This window comes from Chrysemys picta, chromosome 4 (genome assembly GCF_011386835.1).
Source record: "Chrysemys picta bellii isolate R12L10 chromosome 4, ASM1138683v2, whole genome shotgun sequence".
Lineage (NCBI taxonomy): Eukaryota > Metazoa > Chordata > Testudines > Emydidae > Chrysemys > Chrysemys picta.
Genome location: NC_088794.1, coordinates 146,594,338 through 146,612,388, shown reverse-complemented (window position 1 = coordinate 146,612,388; position 18,051 = coordinate 146,594,338). Strand labels below are relative to the sequence as shown.

The 18,051-nt window shown below is 49.1% G+C and overlaps 1 protein-coding gene across 14 annotated transcripts in view; it reads left to right on the top strand.

Annotated features, from left to right (window-relative positions):
* The window catches only part of SAMD4A (sterile alpha motif domain containing 4A), a 225,753-nt gene that overhangs the window by 436 nt on the left and 207,266 nt on the right, over positions 1–18,051 (top strand). For 2 of the 14 annotated variants that reach the window (XM_065595749.1, XM_024107587.3), the window contains exon 2: positions 782–903. In XM_065595749.1, the coding sequence (XP_065451821.1) occupies positions 782–903 (122 nt within the window). Of the gene's footprint in view, positions 1–765; positions 904–17,206; positions 17,527–18,051 lie in introns of those variants that run through there. The other 12 variants (XR_010601162.1, XR_010601163.1, XM_042841355.2 and 9 more) reach the window with 10 other exon arrangements.

Sequence of the window (18,051 nt, the reverse complement as noted above, 5' to 3'; positions counted from 1 at the left end):
AGAGGTGAACTGACTTGCTTAAGGACACATAGTAGGTCAGTACCATGGGTGGCAGGTGACCTGTCGGCTCAGGGAGGCTAGCTCCCACCCCTGCCTGAGGCCCCTTCTCCTCCCCTCCCCGCAGCTGCTAGCCCCTTCCCCCAACTCACCAGGCTGGGTGACGTGCAGCTCCCAGCCCTAGAGTGCCAGACAGGCAGTGCATGGCCCCCCCAGTCCCCAAGCACCGTGCGGTGCACAGCCCCCCCAAGTGCTGGGCGGGTGGTGCACAGCCCTCTCCCCCAGTGCCCCCAAGCACAGGGCAGGCAGCCCCCCGCCAGTGCTGGGCAGCGTGGCCCCACTGCCTGGGGGCCCCTCAGCGCTCAGAGGCCCCAGCCACCCCAAGTCCTGGCCACAGGCCAGCCATGGCCTCCCTAACCCTGGCCCCAACCCCAGGACGCTTCCCTGAAGATGAGTGACCCGCCTGCTTGGGCTGGGGCCAAAGGGGAAGGGCATTAGGGCAAGCAGGAGGGGGCCTTCTGGGCAGAGTGTGGGTAGGGCCACACACCGCCCATGGTCAGTACCAGTGCTGGGAGGAGAACCCAGGCATCCTGAATCCCACTCTAGTGCCCTGTCCATCATACCACACGTGAGCCCTACCTACCTGCAGTATAAGGGCTGGTTTACATACTATACCTTTGTCACTTTACAAATCGGTATAGTTAAAGCAGTACCACCCCCTGGAGAGAATGCAGTTATACCAGTGTACAGGTGCTTATACCCTCATAGCTTATTCTTCCTCAAGTGCTAGCACATGTCCAACGGATACCACTTGGGGAAACATCTCTGACAGCCGTGCTCGGGGCACTCGCACACCTAAATCGGAATGGACGCGTGCACCACATCTCGAAGAACAAGTTACAAAAGGTAGGTACCCATTTTTTTCTGTACATTTATGGGAATAATCTATGCTGCTGTAGACACCTTTACAGCGATATAACTGCATCCACACTAAGGAGGGGGTTGTACTACTTTAATTAGGTGAGTTTCTAAACAGATACAGTTAAAGCTGTCTATTAACAAGTCCTAAGACTGGATGATGCCTTACAACCAAGACTGAGAATTTAAAATGAAGTAATCACCAGCCATGGCTTTTTGCAATTAGACTGATCAAACATGTCCTGTTTATAATGCCGTCAGCCTTTTACTTTCCTCGAGAAGATGGGCAAGAATATAGTTGGGGGGAAAAAAGCAAACAGCCTAATGGATATGTAACAACAACCCCTGTGCTGCCCAGGGAGGAGAAATGTCCCCATTTGTGTTGGACGCATGTGGAAGGCCATCAGACATGCTATCGTTGGCCGGCATCCTACCCCATCATCTGACTACCACAGTGAGTGGATAAGCCGGGCTTTGGTTCCATGGGTTTGTTTCTGTTGTTGCTGAGTTTTCCATCTGGTGCAAGGAATGTGCTGTGGAGAGTAACTGAGGGTCAGCTGAGTTTGGATAGTGGAGAGGCAGGATTTACCATGAATGGGGGTGTATAAACATGTTACGGTTACCACCTAGCCTTAGGGTGAACAACATGTGATGCACGATTCGAGCTGAATGCATGGGCGCCAATGTAGACAGCCCTCGGAGCCTTACACATGTGAGTATCGGGTCTTGTTTGTGAGGAAATCCAGCATGGCATTGCCCAGTCTGCTGTTTGTGCCTTCAGTGCCTGTTGTCACGCAGACGTGCCAGCCACCACTTATGCAGCCCTGTTGAGGAGTCACTGAAAAACAGCCTCCATATCAGTGCACAGAGGCATTATTCCTGGCAATATGGAACAGGAGTGAGTCATAATTTAATGTATCCATCTTCGCTACAGACTGTGAGAGGTCTCTGCAGAACAGGATTTAACAATCTGGACTCTGTCTCCCATCTGCACGCTGCCTCCTAAGCATAAAGTGGCCTTCCTATCCCAGTTGCTAGTCTAGTTAATAGTCTGTTCACAGCCAAGACCCTCTTTAACCCTCACTTCTACGAGGCATTCACAAAACGGAAAAACGTCGCTCAAAGTTATTCGTTCCGCTGGGCTCCTCGCTGGATCTTGTCTTATTTCCATTGAGTCACATTCACTCACCCTGCTTCTCTGCGCAGACCTATGCGTACCATAAGTAGAACTGGTTAAAAAGAAAAAACTAGTTTTACAACAAAAGTTTCAAATTTCAGCACTGATTTAATTGGAAAGGATTCAGAATAGACAAATTATTCACGTTTGTGAAATTTTGCAGGGATCTTTTTAATCAAACTTTTTTCTACATTTTTTTATCAAAATGATGTTTGGCATTTTTTGAGGATCCAAGCCCAGTTTTTATTAAACAAACAAACAACCCCCCCAATAACTAGTTCAAGAATATTTTTGAATAAAAAATATGAAAATTTTCACCCAAAATGAAAATTTTGGACAATGTCAACAATTTATCATGAAAAAAAATCCACTTTTGAAAAAGAGGGAGAACACAACACAATTAGACTGTGGAACTCATTGCCACTGGATGTCATTGAGTCCAAGAACTTAACAGGATTCAAAAAGAGACTGGATAATGATATGAATATCAAGCATATCCAGTTATAATAATTCATGATAACACAGATTTTGAAAGGTGTGTTAAACCTCCTGCTTCAGGACTTAAAACAATATCTAACTATTAAAGAGCTGAAGGACCTGAGTGGAGGACAGATTATCTCACAGCTGCCTTCTGATGCATCTGCTGTTGACTGCCATCAGAGACAGGCAACTGGATAGGTTATGTGGGTGATCCAGACTGACAGCTCCTATGGAATTTCCCCCCTCAGATTATAACCACTTTGCAGCAGGGACGGCCTTTGTTCTCTGTCTCGTACGGTGCCAAGCACGTTACCATCATTTAATTAATAATTAATTAAGAAAGCACTGATTGTGCTTGGTGCCACCCTCATTTGTTTACCAAGATATAGTGGGCCAAGCTTCCCAAGAGACTTGCTGGCACAAAGGGGCTGTTACATGAGTGATTTCCCAGCCTGTGCAGATTTCTCAGTCCTTCGGGAAGAGCTGGGCCCAAGGCCTCAAGCGTTCGGTTGAACAGTGCCTCAGGAGAGATCAGCGTCTTGTTTCATCAAGCCCATCTGCCTGCAGCTCCGAATCCTCAGACAAGCTGCTGTCACTACCAGCAGAGCTGACCGGAGATATTTTGAAAAATCAGACCTCCATGTGTAAACATGGTGAGAGGATATGGGAGTTAGCCATCTCGCTACCAGGCACGTACAATGCAGTCCTAGGCACGAAGGCCCCAATTCTGCAAACACTCCTGCACGTGCTTGACTTTAATGGGTCTCCTCAGCTGGGTACAGTTAAGCACATGCAAAAGTGTTGGCACACTCGGGGCCCACGTCTGTGTTTAAATTTAGGGGGACCGTTGAAGTTGGAAGCTAAAAATATGACACACCCCCTATTTAAATAAATGCATCAGAGCCCATATTTCCTTAGCTTCTCTTAATCAGGGACTGCGTAGATCACCATATTAGACAGCTGTCCAGAATATTTTTCAGAGTAACAGCCGTGTTAGTCTGTATCCGCAAAAAGAAGAACAGGAGTACTTGTGGCACCTTAGAGACTAACAAATTTATTAGAGCATAAGCTTTCGTGGACTGCATCCGAAGAAGTGGGCTGTAGTCCACGAAAGCTTATGCTCTAATAAATTTGTTAGTCTCTAAGGTGCCACAAGTACTCCTGTTCTTCTTTTTGCAGAATATTTTTGTGAGGGGTGTTTTGTATGTCCGGTTGGTCTATTCATTTTGTTTAAGCGTTAGTAGCCCAGTTCTCATGAGCAACCTTATGCCAATGAATTACCATGTGCTTATGGCAGAGACAAACATTCCGTGAAAGGCTGGAACTCTGCTTCACATGTGATGGTCCATGAGGCAGGTGTTAACAAAACAACCACTTGACAATGATTTGGCAATAGGTGAACTATGACCACAGCCTGTCCTGCTGACAACTACTGCCTCACCATCGCCATGTGCTCCCCATCTCTGGTGCATTTCCTTGTCATCTCTTGTCTGATATTAGATTGCAAGCATGTCAGGGTAGGGACTGTTTTTTTTGTTCTGTATTTGTACAGCGCCTAGCACCAGGAGACCTTGGTGCATGATTGAGGCGTGTAGGTACTGCCAGAACAGAAATAATAATAATCATTAATAATAGAAAAATAATTCACAAGTTCACTGCCTCATTCACTGTGGATTTGGAGGGATTGCGGGCTATGAAGTATGGGTCACACATTGAACGACAAGGATAAAAATAAATCATGATTAGCTGCCTCACCTAACTTGGGCACTGAGGGTGAAATTTAGCCCTGCTCAGAGAATAAGAATAAGGCTTATGCACCCCTGAAACTTAAATCTTCACAAAAATAAGGATTCCAGGGGTCTTAAGTGGGGCCCAGACCTTTTGCCGACTCTCTCCATGGGGTTGAATTGCACCCGTAATGAGACAGGAATCCTTCAGGAAAAAATAGCATGTGATCATGTTAAGGACTATGTCATAATGCACCATGGGGAGGAGTTAAGGTTGCTTTTTCTGACTTTGTTGGTTTGATTTTGCAAGTTGATTATTCTTTTACTGTAGTTCTTCGGTATACGTTTTTGTATGGAGTATATATTTTAATTTCAGAATACAAAGTTGTATGAACGGAAAGCCCTGGCATTTGGTCAATCATTCCCTGTCCTCCATTCCAGTAGTGAAGGCAGGAGGTTCTGTAGTTCATTATTTTATTATGCAGATACTAATATTTTTATTAATGTTGGGTTTTAGTGAGATCAGACATGTGGGTCCTGATGTGATGGACACCATGGTACACGTCTATGTACATAGATATGCTGTCATATAGTGTCATCGGAGGTGAGCAATTGTTTCCATTTATCTCATATTAGAAAGTTTTTCCTACTATCTGGGCACCAATGGGAGTTAGGCACGTAAATACCTTTGAAAATCTGGGCTGTAGTGATGCATCACTTGAGCTGATTGTTTCCAGACAATGCACCAGGGTATTTCTTTTGTATGTAACAATAACACTTCTGTTTTAAAAATTGCAATAAACACCTACAGTCATGATTTAAAAGCAGATAGGTATAAAAACAGCATGGCAGTGCTTTGGGTTCCTACAGTGGGTCAGCCCCATATTTGTTTTTATAAGGGTATGTATCTCACCAGGGCATTGTAAGGGTTAATTAATGAGTGTTTATAAAGTGTCCTGAGCTCCTCAGATGATAGGTGCAATGGTTTATTAATAATAGTGATAATTATTACTTTATTTATTTGTGTTGCAGGATTAGTATTTCCACAAATGTGGCAAAATGTAAAACTTCGTAGGAGTAGCTCCCAACCCAAGATCAGCCATTGGTAAAACAGTGCTATGTAACTACGAGCGAACTCTTGATGTCAGGCATTCTGTCTTGAGCTCATTGTACAATTGATGAATATAGTTTATTATCCCTTGTCATATGTTCCTATGCAAGATGTGCACACAAACCCAGCAGATGGTGTATCCTCTCAGCTCCAGTTGCCATTCGTCAACACGTTATAACTGTATGAGTTCTGTCAGCACCAACGTAAGGAAATGGGAGATTCTTTGATTGACCATTTATTAAGACTGAGTTATAGGATTAACAGATGGCTCCATTTTGTTGGCAGGGAACGTTTCATGTTTGTTTAATTAGCTGCAAGTCGTATTGAAAACTAAAGCGTGTTCCATGCAGATACATAAGCGTGTCTGTGAGATGGATCTTTCGTGCGGGATGTATAGGGAGTTGTTGGAAAGTGCATTTCATATAACAGAGTTCCTGACTGGATTTCATATCCCCAAATATAAACCTCCTGAAAAATAGGGATCTAGTGCATTCATTGGTTGACTAGAGGTCCTTATCTCCCTGATGGTAAGATTTACGGCAATCATTTTCTCCCTTTAAGGGATGGCGGCATATAGTTTCATTACTTTGAATCAAGGCCTAGACCAGGGGTGGCCAACCTGTGGCTCCGGAGCCACATGCGGCTCTTCAGAAGTTAATATGCGGCTCCTTGTATAGGCACCAACTCCAGGGCTGGAGCTACAGGTGCCAACTTTCCAATGTGCCGGGGGGTGCTCACTGCTCAGCCCCTGGCTCTGCCACAGGTCCTGCCCCCACTCTACCCCTTCCCGTTCCCTTCCCTGAGCCTGCAGTGCCCTCGCTCCTCCCCCCTCCCCCCCCCCCCCCCGCCGCCAGCCTCTTGTACGCCATGAAACGGCTGATCGGGAGGTGCTGATGGGGCTGCCGGTGGGCGGGAGGGAGGCGCTGGGAGTGGGGTAGGGGAGCTGATTGGGGGGCTGCTGACATATTACTGTGGCTCTTTGGCAATGTACATTGGTAAATTCTGGCTCCTTCTCAGGCTCAGGTTGGCCACCCCTGGCCTAGACAGTGTCACGAATTTCCCTTGCAATGCTAATGGCGAAGATAGACGTGGAGAAAGCACTGTGCTAGGCTCAATTCCCAGTTCAGCCACAGACTACCTGTTTTTGTGTAAATCACTTAACTTAGCTGTGCCTCACTTTTTCTAGCTACTTCCCTGCCACACGGCGGGGAGGATAGTGACCCCCGCTGCTGAGGTTCACTGTTTGAAAAGCCCTGTAAGACCCTGAGATGGAATTGCCCATGGTATTACGATGATGAAGCACAAGCAGTGCTTGGATTCCGCGTTTCATATTTTTCTGCTGTGCCCCCTTGGGAGACAAATAATTAAAACGTTTGTTTATTTGTACAGCGTTCTCGTCAGATTTCCGCTTCTGCGTTTGACATATTTGCTGAATTCTTTAATGTACATGCAGCGCAGTGTTCACACTCCTTCTGCTGGGGTTTATTTATTTTGTCCAGCAGCCAAGTACTAGGTACATTAAAATCTGTGGAGTAAATCAATATCCTGAAAGCCAAATCTTGCCCTCAGTTACCCCCCCGCAGCCCCACTGTCCTCAGTGCTGAGTTAAGCCCTCTATCCCTATTGATTCAATAGTGTTGCAGTGGCATAAGTGAGAGCAGAAGTTGACTTAGAGAGTTTGGAACATAAACATCAGAATCAGAACTATTTCCCCCAGTGTTCGAGCCCCAAACACCTACCGGGTAAAATGTTATTGATTCTGTACTGAGTAGAATCAATTCACTGCACTGTCAAGAGGCTAGTGGCCTGGGGTTAGAACTGAGAATCAAGCAACCTGGATGCTGTTCCTGGTTCACGATGTGATCCTGGCCAAGCTGCCTCACCCCTCTGCCTCAGTTTCCCACAATCTGCAATACAAGGCAAAGAAATTGTGCATGTCTGTAAAGTGCTCTGAGAGCTTTCCATGAAAATGCTATGTAAGGGCAAGGCATTATTATCACGGATTGTTCCACTTTCTGACACTCCAGAATGGCTCCAAGGAAAAGCTATTGGCCACAATGGCAAACCCTGGTCTCCTCATCTTCTTTGTAGGACTGCTTTTGGGAGACTCGGTGCTTGTGTTCCACAGAACAGGATGCAGAGGAATTATTCCCGTCACTGGTATGATTAGAGAGACAAGGTCGGTGAGATAATATCTTTTACTGGGCCAACTTCTGTTGGTGAGAGAGACAAGCTTTTGAGCTTAGGCGCCGACTCCGTGGGTGCTCTGGGGCTGGAGCACTCATGGGGAAAAATTAGCGGGTGCTCCGCACCCACCGGCAGCCAAGCTCCCCCCTCCTCGCCTCCTTACCCCCCGAGCACGCCGCGACCCCCTCTCTCCCAGCGCTTCCCGTTGGCGGCGCTTAGGACTTTCTGGGAGGGAGGGGGAGGAGCAGGGATGCAGCGCTCTCAGCGGAGGAGGCAGAGAAGAGGCAGGGCAGGGGTGGGGACTTGGAGGAAGGGGGTGGGATGGGGGCAGGAAGGGGGCAGGACTGGGGTGGAAAAAGGCGGGGTGAGGCGGGGACTTTGAGGAAGGGGTGGAATGGGGGTGGGGCGAGGGCAGTGCAGGGGTAGGGCCAGAGGCAGGGGGTGGGGCGAGCACCCACCGGGCAGAGGGGAAGTCGGTGCCTATGGCTTATACAGAGCTCTTCTGCAGGCTACAAGATATTACCTCCCCCACCTAGTCTCCCTAATATCCTGGGACCAACACAGCTACAACAATCCTGCATACCTCAGTGTCATTGGCATTGGCGTATGCTCCTCTCCCAGGCTCAGTCATTTGCAGCTCCTGGGCTTTATACCGGCCCATCCTGTTCCTGCCAAGCTGAGCCCATTTTCAATTAGTGGCCTGCTCCCTGTCTCCATCTTTAGGTGCAGCCTGGGCAGTTAATTGGCCTGCCTAGCCACTTTACCCCCTCCAGGCTTTGTGTGGGGTGGGCACTCCATCACACAGCTTTATTTCTTTCTCTGCAGTAGGACACTTTCCCATGCCAGTCTGCAGTGACATCCCCAAGCACCATTGCAGTAAACAAGCTAACGGCATCCAAGCCCGGGCAGCTTCGAAATGCCACCAACCGCTGAGCTCTCTGTGCCTTTGTTACACTCAAGAATATCAGCTGAAATCACCACCGCCGGTGAAAAACTGCCAGTATTCAGTGCCATTGTCCTGTACTCATACCCATGGAAATAGGGGGCAAAATTTTACTGTTTCATGCAACCGCACAATTCCCTTCTAATTTTCCTGGCCCCCTCACCCCCGGTGGGCCATACTCCCCATAGCTAGGACTGCAGAGTGGTGCTGTGCAGAGGTGCTCTGAAGCATTTTGTTTAAAACTCTTGGGGAACAAGGGAAGGGAGTTCTGAAACCTAACTTTTGCTGGCCATTGCGACTGCAAATACAATGACACCTCTCTGTGTTTTATCTGTAGCTGCTGCCGTTGCAGCCTTGAGGGGCAGCTATAACCACTGGGATGTTTTTTCACTGAGATCCAATCTTCTCAGTAATCAACGCCAGCGTCCCTTCATTCTACCAAAAGCCCATCAGCTGTCATTCTACACCTGCTGAGCCAGTCGTTGACTCTTTCCTTGGTGCTGTCCAGGTGGCTGACGTCCAGTTTCATGAGGCCGGGGAGTACGGAGTAAACTGGGTCCCCCAGGATCACTATGGGTATTTCAACATCGCCAATGGTAATTCAGCGGTCAGGAAAGAAAGTCCCTGCTTGTAGCTCTCTGAACAGTCCAGTGCTCTTAAAGATGGGAATATGCAGTGTAGTTGTAGCCATGTGAGTCCCAGGATATTAGAGAGTCACGGTGGGTGAGGTAATATCTTTTATTGGACTAACTTTGCTTTGTGAGAGAGACAAGCTTTCGAGCCACACAGAGCTCTTCTTCAAGTCCGGGAAAGATACTCTGAGCATCACCGCTAAATGCAAGGTGGGAACAGATTGTTTAGCATAAGTAGTTAGCACATAGAATATGCTAAACAATCTGTTCCCATCTTGCATTTAGCTGTGACACTTGGAGTTCCTTTCCCACACCTGAAGAAGAGCGCTGTGTAAGCTCGAAAACTTGTCTCTCTCACCAACAGAAGTCGGTCCAGTAAAAAATATTACCTCACCCACCTCGTCTCTCTAAAGATGTGAGGGTCATGCACTTTCCCTGACCAGCCAACATTGATTTTGGTGAAGTGTCCCCAGTAATCTAATGCTTGCATAACCATAGAAAAGTTGCCCTTTCTGTTGATGTACTCTGTGGCAAGGCGGCCTGGTGCCAAAATAGGGTATGATAGAGTCCTCAGTGGGTTACGTGGCCTAGTGGTTAGCACACTTAGCGCCACCTCCCAATGGGTAGGTCTTGCGGCCCAGGCCCTCTTTTAATCAGAGGTGGGCAAGAGGCTTGCGTCCCTCTGGTCATAGGGCAGTGGTAGGGGAGCCTGGGCCCACCCACTCTGGCAGGCTCTGACCCAGGGCCCTAGGAGGGTCAACAGTGTCTGGCCCCCGAAGGTGCCCCATGAGTTACCCTCCTTGGGTCACTTCTTCCTGCTGCTTTCCTCTCCCAGCTTCCAGTTCAACATGAAGAGAAAAAGAAAGGGGAACCAAACTGCCAGCCCCAACCGGGCTCAGCAGAGTCATATCCCCTCGGGGAGACTTCTCTGAAGCCCTTGTCAATAACCTTCAGGGTTGATCTGTCCTCCTCCCCACTTCTGAGCTGGGTTGCTCCCTTTTCAACCCTTCCTCCAATTGGAGCATGGTCTGCAGGGCTGGAGGGGCAGAGCTACCTTCTGGCCCAGTGTGGGGTTTGTACTCCCCATCACATAGGGATATTCATGCCATCTATCACCCCCACCAAAATTCGGGAAGCCCATTGCTGCAAATCCATCCGCCATGTCCTGCACAGTACTGAGAGTCACAGTCCTCCATAGCAGGAGTCGATTAATGGTCCTGCACACTTGCATGACAACAGCCCCCACAGTGGATTTTCTAGCTCCAAAGTCATTTCCCACTGACCAGTAGCATCTGGTGTTGCAAGTTTCCACAGCACGATCACCACTCACTTCTCCGCTGCTAGTACAGCTCTGATTTTGTTGTTGCTGTGCTGGAGGGGTGGGGTGAGCTAAGCACACAGATCAAGGAACGTGGCCTTTTGCATCAAAAACTTCTGCATCCTCCCAAACCTGCATTATGATGAGATCCCACCAGTCAGTGCTTGGTTCTCAGGCCCAGAAGCAGCACTCCACCATCTGCAGCTGCTCCATGAACACCAACAACCACCTTGAATTGGTTTTTGCTGTAGCCCGCAGCAATCTGTCTTCCACAAAACCACCATATCTCCTGCTGCTGCATTTCTTCTTGTGGCTCTTCAAATACCGTTGGATCGTGTGTCCTGTGTTGGCAATGCTTACCACAATAGGGCAGAGCTGTGCAGGCTTCATGCTTCCATCAGAGATGGCAGACAGTGAAACGTGCCACCCAGGTTTGTGGGATTTTTTTTAAAAAGCACAAAAATTATGGGATATGGATGGTATTATGGGATGGAGAAAGTTGCATGATGATAGCTTGATCACTGGCTCCTACTCACTCCTGCATTACTCGTTTCTGCCCCATTATGCGTTGCCAAAATTTCCCAAGAGGCATTGTGCTGGATGATGGTGAGCTGCACACTGCGATACCTACCCATGGTGCACTGCAGTGGGCATCAACACGAGCACTCCAGCTGAGTACTATCAACGCTGACGCAAGGAGTCAAGTAGGCACATGCACGAGCAATATGCTAACTGCAGCGGCTTTACGCCGACATTACTTGCATCAACCAAAGTTTGTAGTGGTCATAGCCCCAGATCCCCAAAGATATTTAGGCTCCTAACTTCCACTGGTTTCAATGAAAGTTAGGAGCCAAAATATCTTTGTGTATCTGGGTCTAAGAGCCAACCAGCCCCACCCTCTGGGTCAACTGTGCCTTGCATCCGCTCTCAGATGGAATCAGGCCATGGCCTGTAATGTGCTGCCTCACCTGTTAAAAATGGCCAGATGTAAGCTGTGGGTGTCACCCATTCACTGTGTCCCTTCCTCTCTGAAGGCCACCATTTCAGCAGTGCTCCTGCGCCTCCCCCCCTTTGATGTAGCTTACTTCTCCCTTGCCCCACTCAGTTCTGTTCCTCTCCCTGGCCCACCTTCCAGATCCCTTCACTGTCCAGATGCCTGTTCCCCCCGCCCCTGGGAACCTATTGACTTCTAGCTCCCTATGGCCTTCCCTCCAGTTCCTTCTATGTCCAGTGGCCTCTCAAGCATCCTTCCTCATCGGTCTCTCCCCTCCACTTGCAGTTGCCACTCTGTCTCAGCTGTCAGCTTCATTTTCCACCTGATCTAACCTCTCTCCCGCCACTTCCCACCTCCTCCACCTTCCAACTGCAGCTTTGCACAATTGCACCCACTGCTTTGGCTCACAGGCCGTTCCTCCACCACCCACCACTGCCTACCACCCCATCTGCCTCCCAGTTGTCATTCCAGAGCCCCTCTCTGTGTGGCATGATAAGAAAACACAAGCCATGGGGGATAGTAAAAGATCCCCTCTGTATATAATGCTATGATGTCTGGGACCAAGCCTAGGGTTGTCCTACATCAATCCCGTTACTTGATCCTCCCAGTAGCCATCATTTTCTCTAACGGCTCCAAACTTCTTCACCTGCTGGACCTGCCTGGTACTCCAGAAAGCCCAATGTCATGAGGGGCCAAGGGCACAGAGCATGTGGGGATTCACGCAGCCGTGTTTCTGAAACCAGAATGCATTAGCCAGACAGTTCCCAATATATCTGGTTTGTAAGTCTTGCCCTGAAACTGATAGCTGAAGGGAGAGAGCGGAGACCAGAAGCTCACACCAAATGCATGATCTTCCCTGTTTAGGGGTGTTCAGTTATTACCAATATAGCTCAGGTGGGCCTGCATTATTCCCTCCCAGTGTGCAAAACTTGGGAATACTCTGTTGTCTTACCAATCAGTGGTGTGATTACTACTGCTGTCCACTAGATGGTGTTTTCCTCTAACAGCATCCAGGGAGTTGATTTGGAGATTATATTTTGGCGTTTTTTAGAATACTGTTAATTTTGTGTGTGAATTTGCTGCTCATCAAAGGTGCTGGACCGACATTGGTGGAGGTGGAAGTCCTCCATTTATCCACAGAACAGCTACAGGCATACCAATTCAAATTCCCCCACCAGCCTGTGCCTGATGGGGGGAACCGGTCAGGGACCAGACTAAGCCCAAGTCCACACTAGGAACTTTCGGCAGGAAAGCAATGTCAGTTAGGGATGGGAGCTTTGTGACATTTCTTTGCTGAGAAAAGCCCTAGTGTCGACACAGCTGGCATAAAACTGCTTTCCACTTGCCAAACCAGCATAAGCTATACCAGGAAAAGCACTTTTTTGCTGGGATAAGCTGCACCTATGCTAGGAAGGTTTTGTTGTTTTAGTTATAATGACAAAATTTGTAAGTGGAGGCTAGGCCTAAATGTAGTCGCCTTGCCTTATGGGAAAACCCTATGGCATTTTAGTTTTTTACGGGGTTGGGTTTTTGTTTGGCTCATCCTGTAGAATTTAACAGAAAATTAATGCCCTGCGGAAGCATTCTGTAGAATGGTTAGAAAGTCCAATGGGAAGAATCTCATTCCCTACAAAATGACTATCCCACTACTGGTTTTGACTTTTGGCCCTTTTATATTCAGAATGGTTCCCATTCATTCCTCAGCCTTTCTGCTAAGTTGGCCAGCCCGGTTTGCAACAAGTGTCAATTGTGTTGGTGGTTTTTATGATGCAGACACTCATGCGTGGGGGGAAAAGGCTGAAATCACTGAACTCAATGTACCTAGACTATCAAATGGCCTTCATCTGGAGGCAACTTTTGGTCATTATTGTTACAAGCTGGATTCAAACTAACCCCTACAGATAAAGGCAGCAGAACCAATTACCACTGCTATAAAACTACCCCATCCTCTTGGCTTTGCCCACTACTTTATTTTATGTCATTATCATAACACCAGCTAGGGAAAATTTGCACAATCCTTTCACAATGTTGATTTTCATTTAAAATGTATTGGAGTCAGTTTTACAATCGGTATTGATGAAACATGCACCAGTCACAAACGCTCAGCTGATATGTTGACACCCAAATCACAGCCAAGTGAGACTGAAATTGCTTACATAGTTGTGATTTCTGCCTGCTCGGCTGAATTCAGGTGGCACGTTACAATGTGCGTACAGCTAGTCTCTGTGAAAATATGCTCATTTGATAGTCACGCCTTGTCTCCCCTTTCTCCCACCCCTACCCCTACCCATCTGTTTGTTTTATTCACCTGGGATGTCTTGTCATTAACCAGGATCTTGAGTTGTCCAGGTCAGAGACGGTCTCTTTGTTACATGGGGGAGGCAGGGATAGCTCAGTAGTTTGAGCATTGGCCTGCTAAACCCACAGTTGTGAGTTCAGTCCTTGAGGGGGCCATTTAGGGATCTGGGGTAAAAATCTTTCTGGGGATTGGTCCTGCTTTGAGCAGGGGGTTGGACTAGATGACCTCCTGAGGTCCCTTCCAACCCTGATATTCTAGGATTCTATGTTTATACAGTGCCCAGCACAACAGAGCCTGCATTGTGATTGGAGCCTCTCAGTTCTATTATTGCTCAATCTCGGGTGGCTGAACGCCACTTGTCCCTCTAAGAAGTTGGTGTACAAAGGGCAGGGACTAAATCAACGCGAGCTTAAATAATTAATGCTTGGGTATAAATCATCTATGCATACAAAATATTAAGTTCTCATTTCATATTTAAAAAAATATTTGCATATGATTGAAATATAGTGGGTCATTATTATTATTTATTGGTAGTATCATAGTGCCTAGCTCTTGTTACACAGGTGTACGTCTGGAGTAGAACCACTGCAGTCATTGGAATTACTTAAAATTTACACTAGTGTAGCCTGACCCATTCACCCATCAACAAGCACATTTGTGAAATGTCAAAGTTATTTTAATACCCATCAGGCACTCTGGTCTCCTACACTGTACTATTTTGATCTCATTCACATTTATTTTTCCGTATGTGCCACACAAATTGATTTGTATCACCATCAACAACTCCTTGCACACCCTGGAAAGCATCATTTCACTGCACCGAGGAGTCAGCCCAGGCCACCGGGAATGTGTACTTTGCAGAATGGTTTCCACCCAGATCGTGGCAAGTTCTCCCTGCTTCATTCAAGTGGCTTAATCCAGAGAGATGCTCCAAGCCAATGTGCTTGCATTGCAATGCTTTGGGACATCCTTATATGAGCATTTTCCACATTTCTCCCCCCCTCCCGCCCCTTGTATTTGCTGATAATGGTAGGTGGCGGCGATATTCCCTTTTTCGTTTTCCCTTGTGGATTGCTGTTACAGTATTGCAGAGAATACGCTCGATGTGACTCTCATGCAAAGCTCCTGCTTATACTTGGTACATTGTTTCTCAAGCCGCAAGCTCTAGGCATTGCTTGGTTGATTTTTTTTTTTTTGAATGAATATCCAATAGCTCATTGCACCATGTGACTCCATATAGGCTCTGCAGTAGCACCAGTGTGGAACCCCGCCTGCCCCATCCACAACCACGCAGGCCTGTTTGAATCCAGTGGAGATGTGCTGAGGTAAAGGAGGGTGGATTTTTAACCCTCTCCCTTTAGCAAGAGAGGTGAGGCTTGCTCTCCCAGCCACCCAGAAAGCTTCCCTGAGTCACTTTAAAGGGCAGTCAAAGGTCTTTACCGACCAGCTTTGTTACTTAGGAGGAGGAAAGAACATTTCTCCTCCGCTCCCTGGTCAGTGGCCTATTGACAAGTGCTGCAATGTGTAACCCACACATGCTGGCATGAAAGGAGAGCTCATTCAGAGTCGATATTTGCAATAAACCCTTATTAAAAGAGGCCTAGAGTATCTACAGTCATGGTCCAAACATGGGCTTCCTATCCTCCTACTGCAGGATTGCTGATGAATGCCACCAACCTATGTTCTGCACGTGTGCACACACAATTCGATTCACAGAAAGATTGTGGTGCAAAGGGAAAAGTTCCTAGCCTCTGGCAACATTTGCACCAGCACGCATCCAGTGGTGCAAAGGGGAATCCCTGTCCAGTGGTGGTGTTTGCCCCATTTTACAGACACATGCAAACACACCTGCAGAACCGTGGAAAGGAAAACTTTGCCAATTGCAGTATTTGGAAAACATAAATATATTGTGCAAGGAAAAGCTCAGGTGAGTGGGAGTACAGTATTTACAACATGCACACACAGTGGGTGTGAAGCTCAGGTGGTGGTGTATTTGCAGCATACACACACAGTGGGGTGTGAAACTTTAATAGGGTGTATTTGAGGCACACATACACAGATCCTGGGTTTGGAGGAAGTCCCACTGGGGTGTATTTGCAGCACACAGTGATGTGAAGCCCTGATGTGGTGTATTTGCAGCATACACACAGCCTGGGTGTGAAAGGAAGCCCTAGTGGGGTGTATTTGCAGCGCACGCACACACACACACACAGTTTGAAGCCACACTGGGATGTATTTGCAGTGCACACACTGTCAGTGTGAAGCCCGCAGGGGTGAATTTGCAGCACACCCACCCATCCCAGGGTTTGAAGGGAAGCCCCGCTAAGGTGTATTTGCAGCACACGCACACACACACACACAGTGATTGTGAAGTCCACTGGGGTGTCTTTGCAGTGCACACACACACAAGTGTGAAGCCAGCTGGGATGTATTTGTAGCACACAAACACACACACAATGTGAAACCCTGCTGTATATTTTTGTAGTACACAGTGACTGTGAAGCCCACAGGGGTTGTATTTGCAGAACACACACACACACACTCTGAATGTGAAACCCCATTTGGGTCTACTTGTAGCACAAGCATGCGCACATACACTCAGTGAGTTTAAAGTCCCGCTGGGGTGTATTTGCAGCACACACACACACACACACACACACACACACACACAGACTGAGTGTGAAACTCCACTGGGGTGTATTTGCAGCACACACACAGAGTGTGAAGCCCCACTCGGGTGTATTTGCAGCACACACATACACAGCGTGTGAAACCCCGCTGGGATACATTTGCAGCGTACACACACACACACACACACACAGAGTGTGAAGCCTGCTGGGGTGTATTTGCAGCACACACACACAGTGTGATTGTGAAGCCCGCTGGGGTGTATTTGCAACACACACAGTGTGAAGCCTGCTGGGGTGTATTTGCAGTACGCGCACACACACACAGTGTGAAGCCCGCTGGGGTGTATTTGCAGCACACACACACACACACACACACACACACACAGTGTGAAGCCCGCTGGGGTGTATTTGCAACGCGCGCACACACACAGTGTGAAGCCCGCTGGGGTGTATTTGCAGCACACACACACAGAGTGTGAAGCCTCCTGGGGTGTATTTGCAGCACACACACACAGTGTGATTGTGAAGCCCGCTGGGGTGTATTTGCAACACACACAGTGTGAAGCCTGCTGGGGTGTATTTGCAGCACACACACACACACACACACAGAGTGTGAAGCCCCGTTGGGGTGTATTTGCAACACACACACAGCCCGGGATGCGGCGGACCGCCCGGCCCGGTCTCACGCCCCCGGCGGGGCCGGCCGGCCAGGGAGCGCTGCGCCGCGCCGCGCCATGCCCGGGGTGCTGGGGGCCCGCGGCAGGGGCCGGCCGAGGCGGGAAGGACCCGCCCCGCGGCCGCGAGCCCGGCCCGCTCTGGGCTCCCCTGGCGCTGCCCCGACCCGGGGGGCGGGGGCCTCGCGCCGCGAGCCCATGACGTAATGGGTTATGCTAATGACTAGCATGTGGGGAGCTGGGGCGCGGGGCTCGGCGCGGCTCAGTCTCGCCCAGCCAGGCGCCCGGCGCTGCTGCTGCACCGCCCGGCGGGATCGCGCCCTGCCCGCTCCCCGCCATGGCACGGCCGGGGCGCCGCCAGCCGCAGCCCGCCTGACAGCCGCGAGGCACCTGCCTCAGCCTCCCGAGGGAGCCGGGGGTCAGCATGGGGGGGAGCCAGGTGGGTGCCCGGGGCGTGACGCGATGGTGCCGCGGGGAGCTGGCCGTGGTGGGGCGGCAGGGCTCGTGCTTTCCCTGGGGCTGGACCAAGCTCTTCTCCCCGCCCTGGCGCTTGTCTGTGCCCCGCTCCGCGCTGGGCATTGGCAGATTAAGCAATAGCCGGGGGTCCGACCCTGCAGCTCCGGGGGGGGGGGTTATTAATTATTACGTGTTGCATGGGGGGGGGGCTCCCCAAAACATCCCTGCAGTGCTTGGAGCCCCCAAGGGGCTGGCACTGCCCTGCCCACGTCTGTGCCACCCCCGTGGGCTGGGGGGAACAGCACGGGGGGGTGGCTGAGAGCCATCCTAGGTGAAGCAGAAAAGCCCAACTTTGGGGGCGAGGTGGGTGCAGTTATGTGGAGGGAAGGGGCTCGTTGCTCAGGGCTCATTTGCATTTTGCAAAGCTCCCTTGAGGCTAATGGACCTGGTCGCTCCTTCGGTCACAAGGCGATGGCCTTGAATGTGGAAAATGCGTATGTAAAACCGG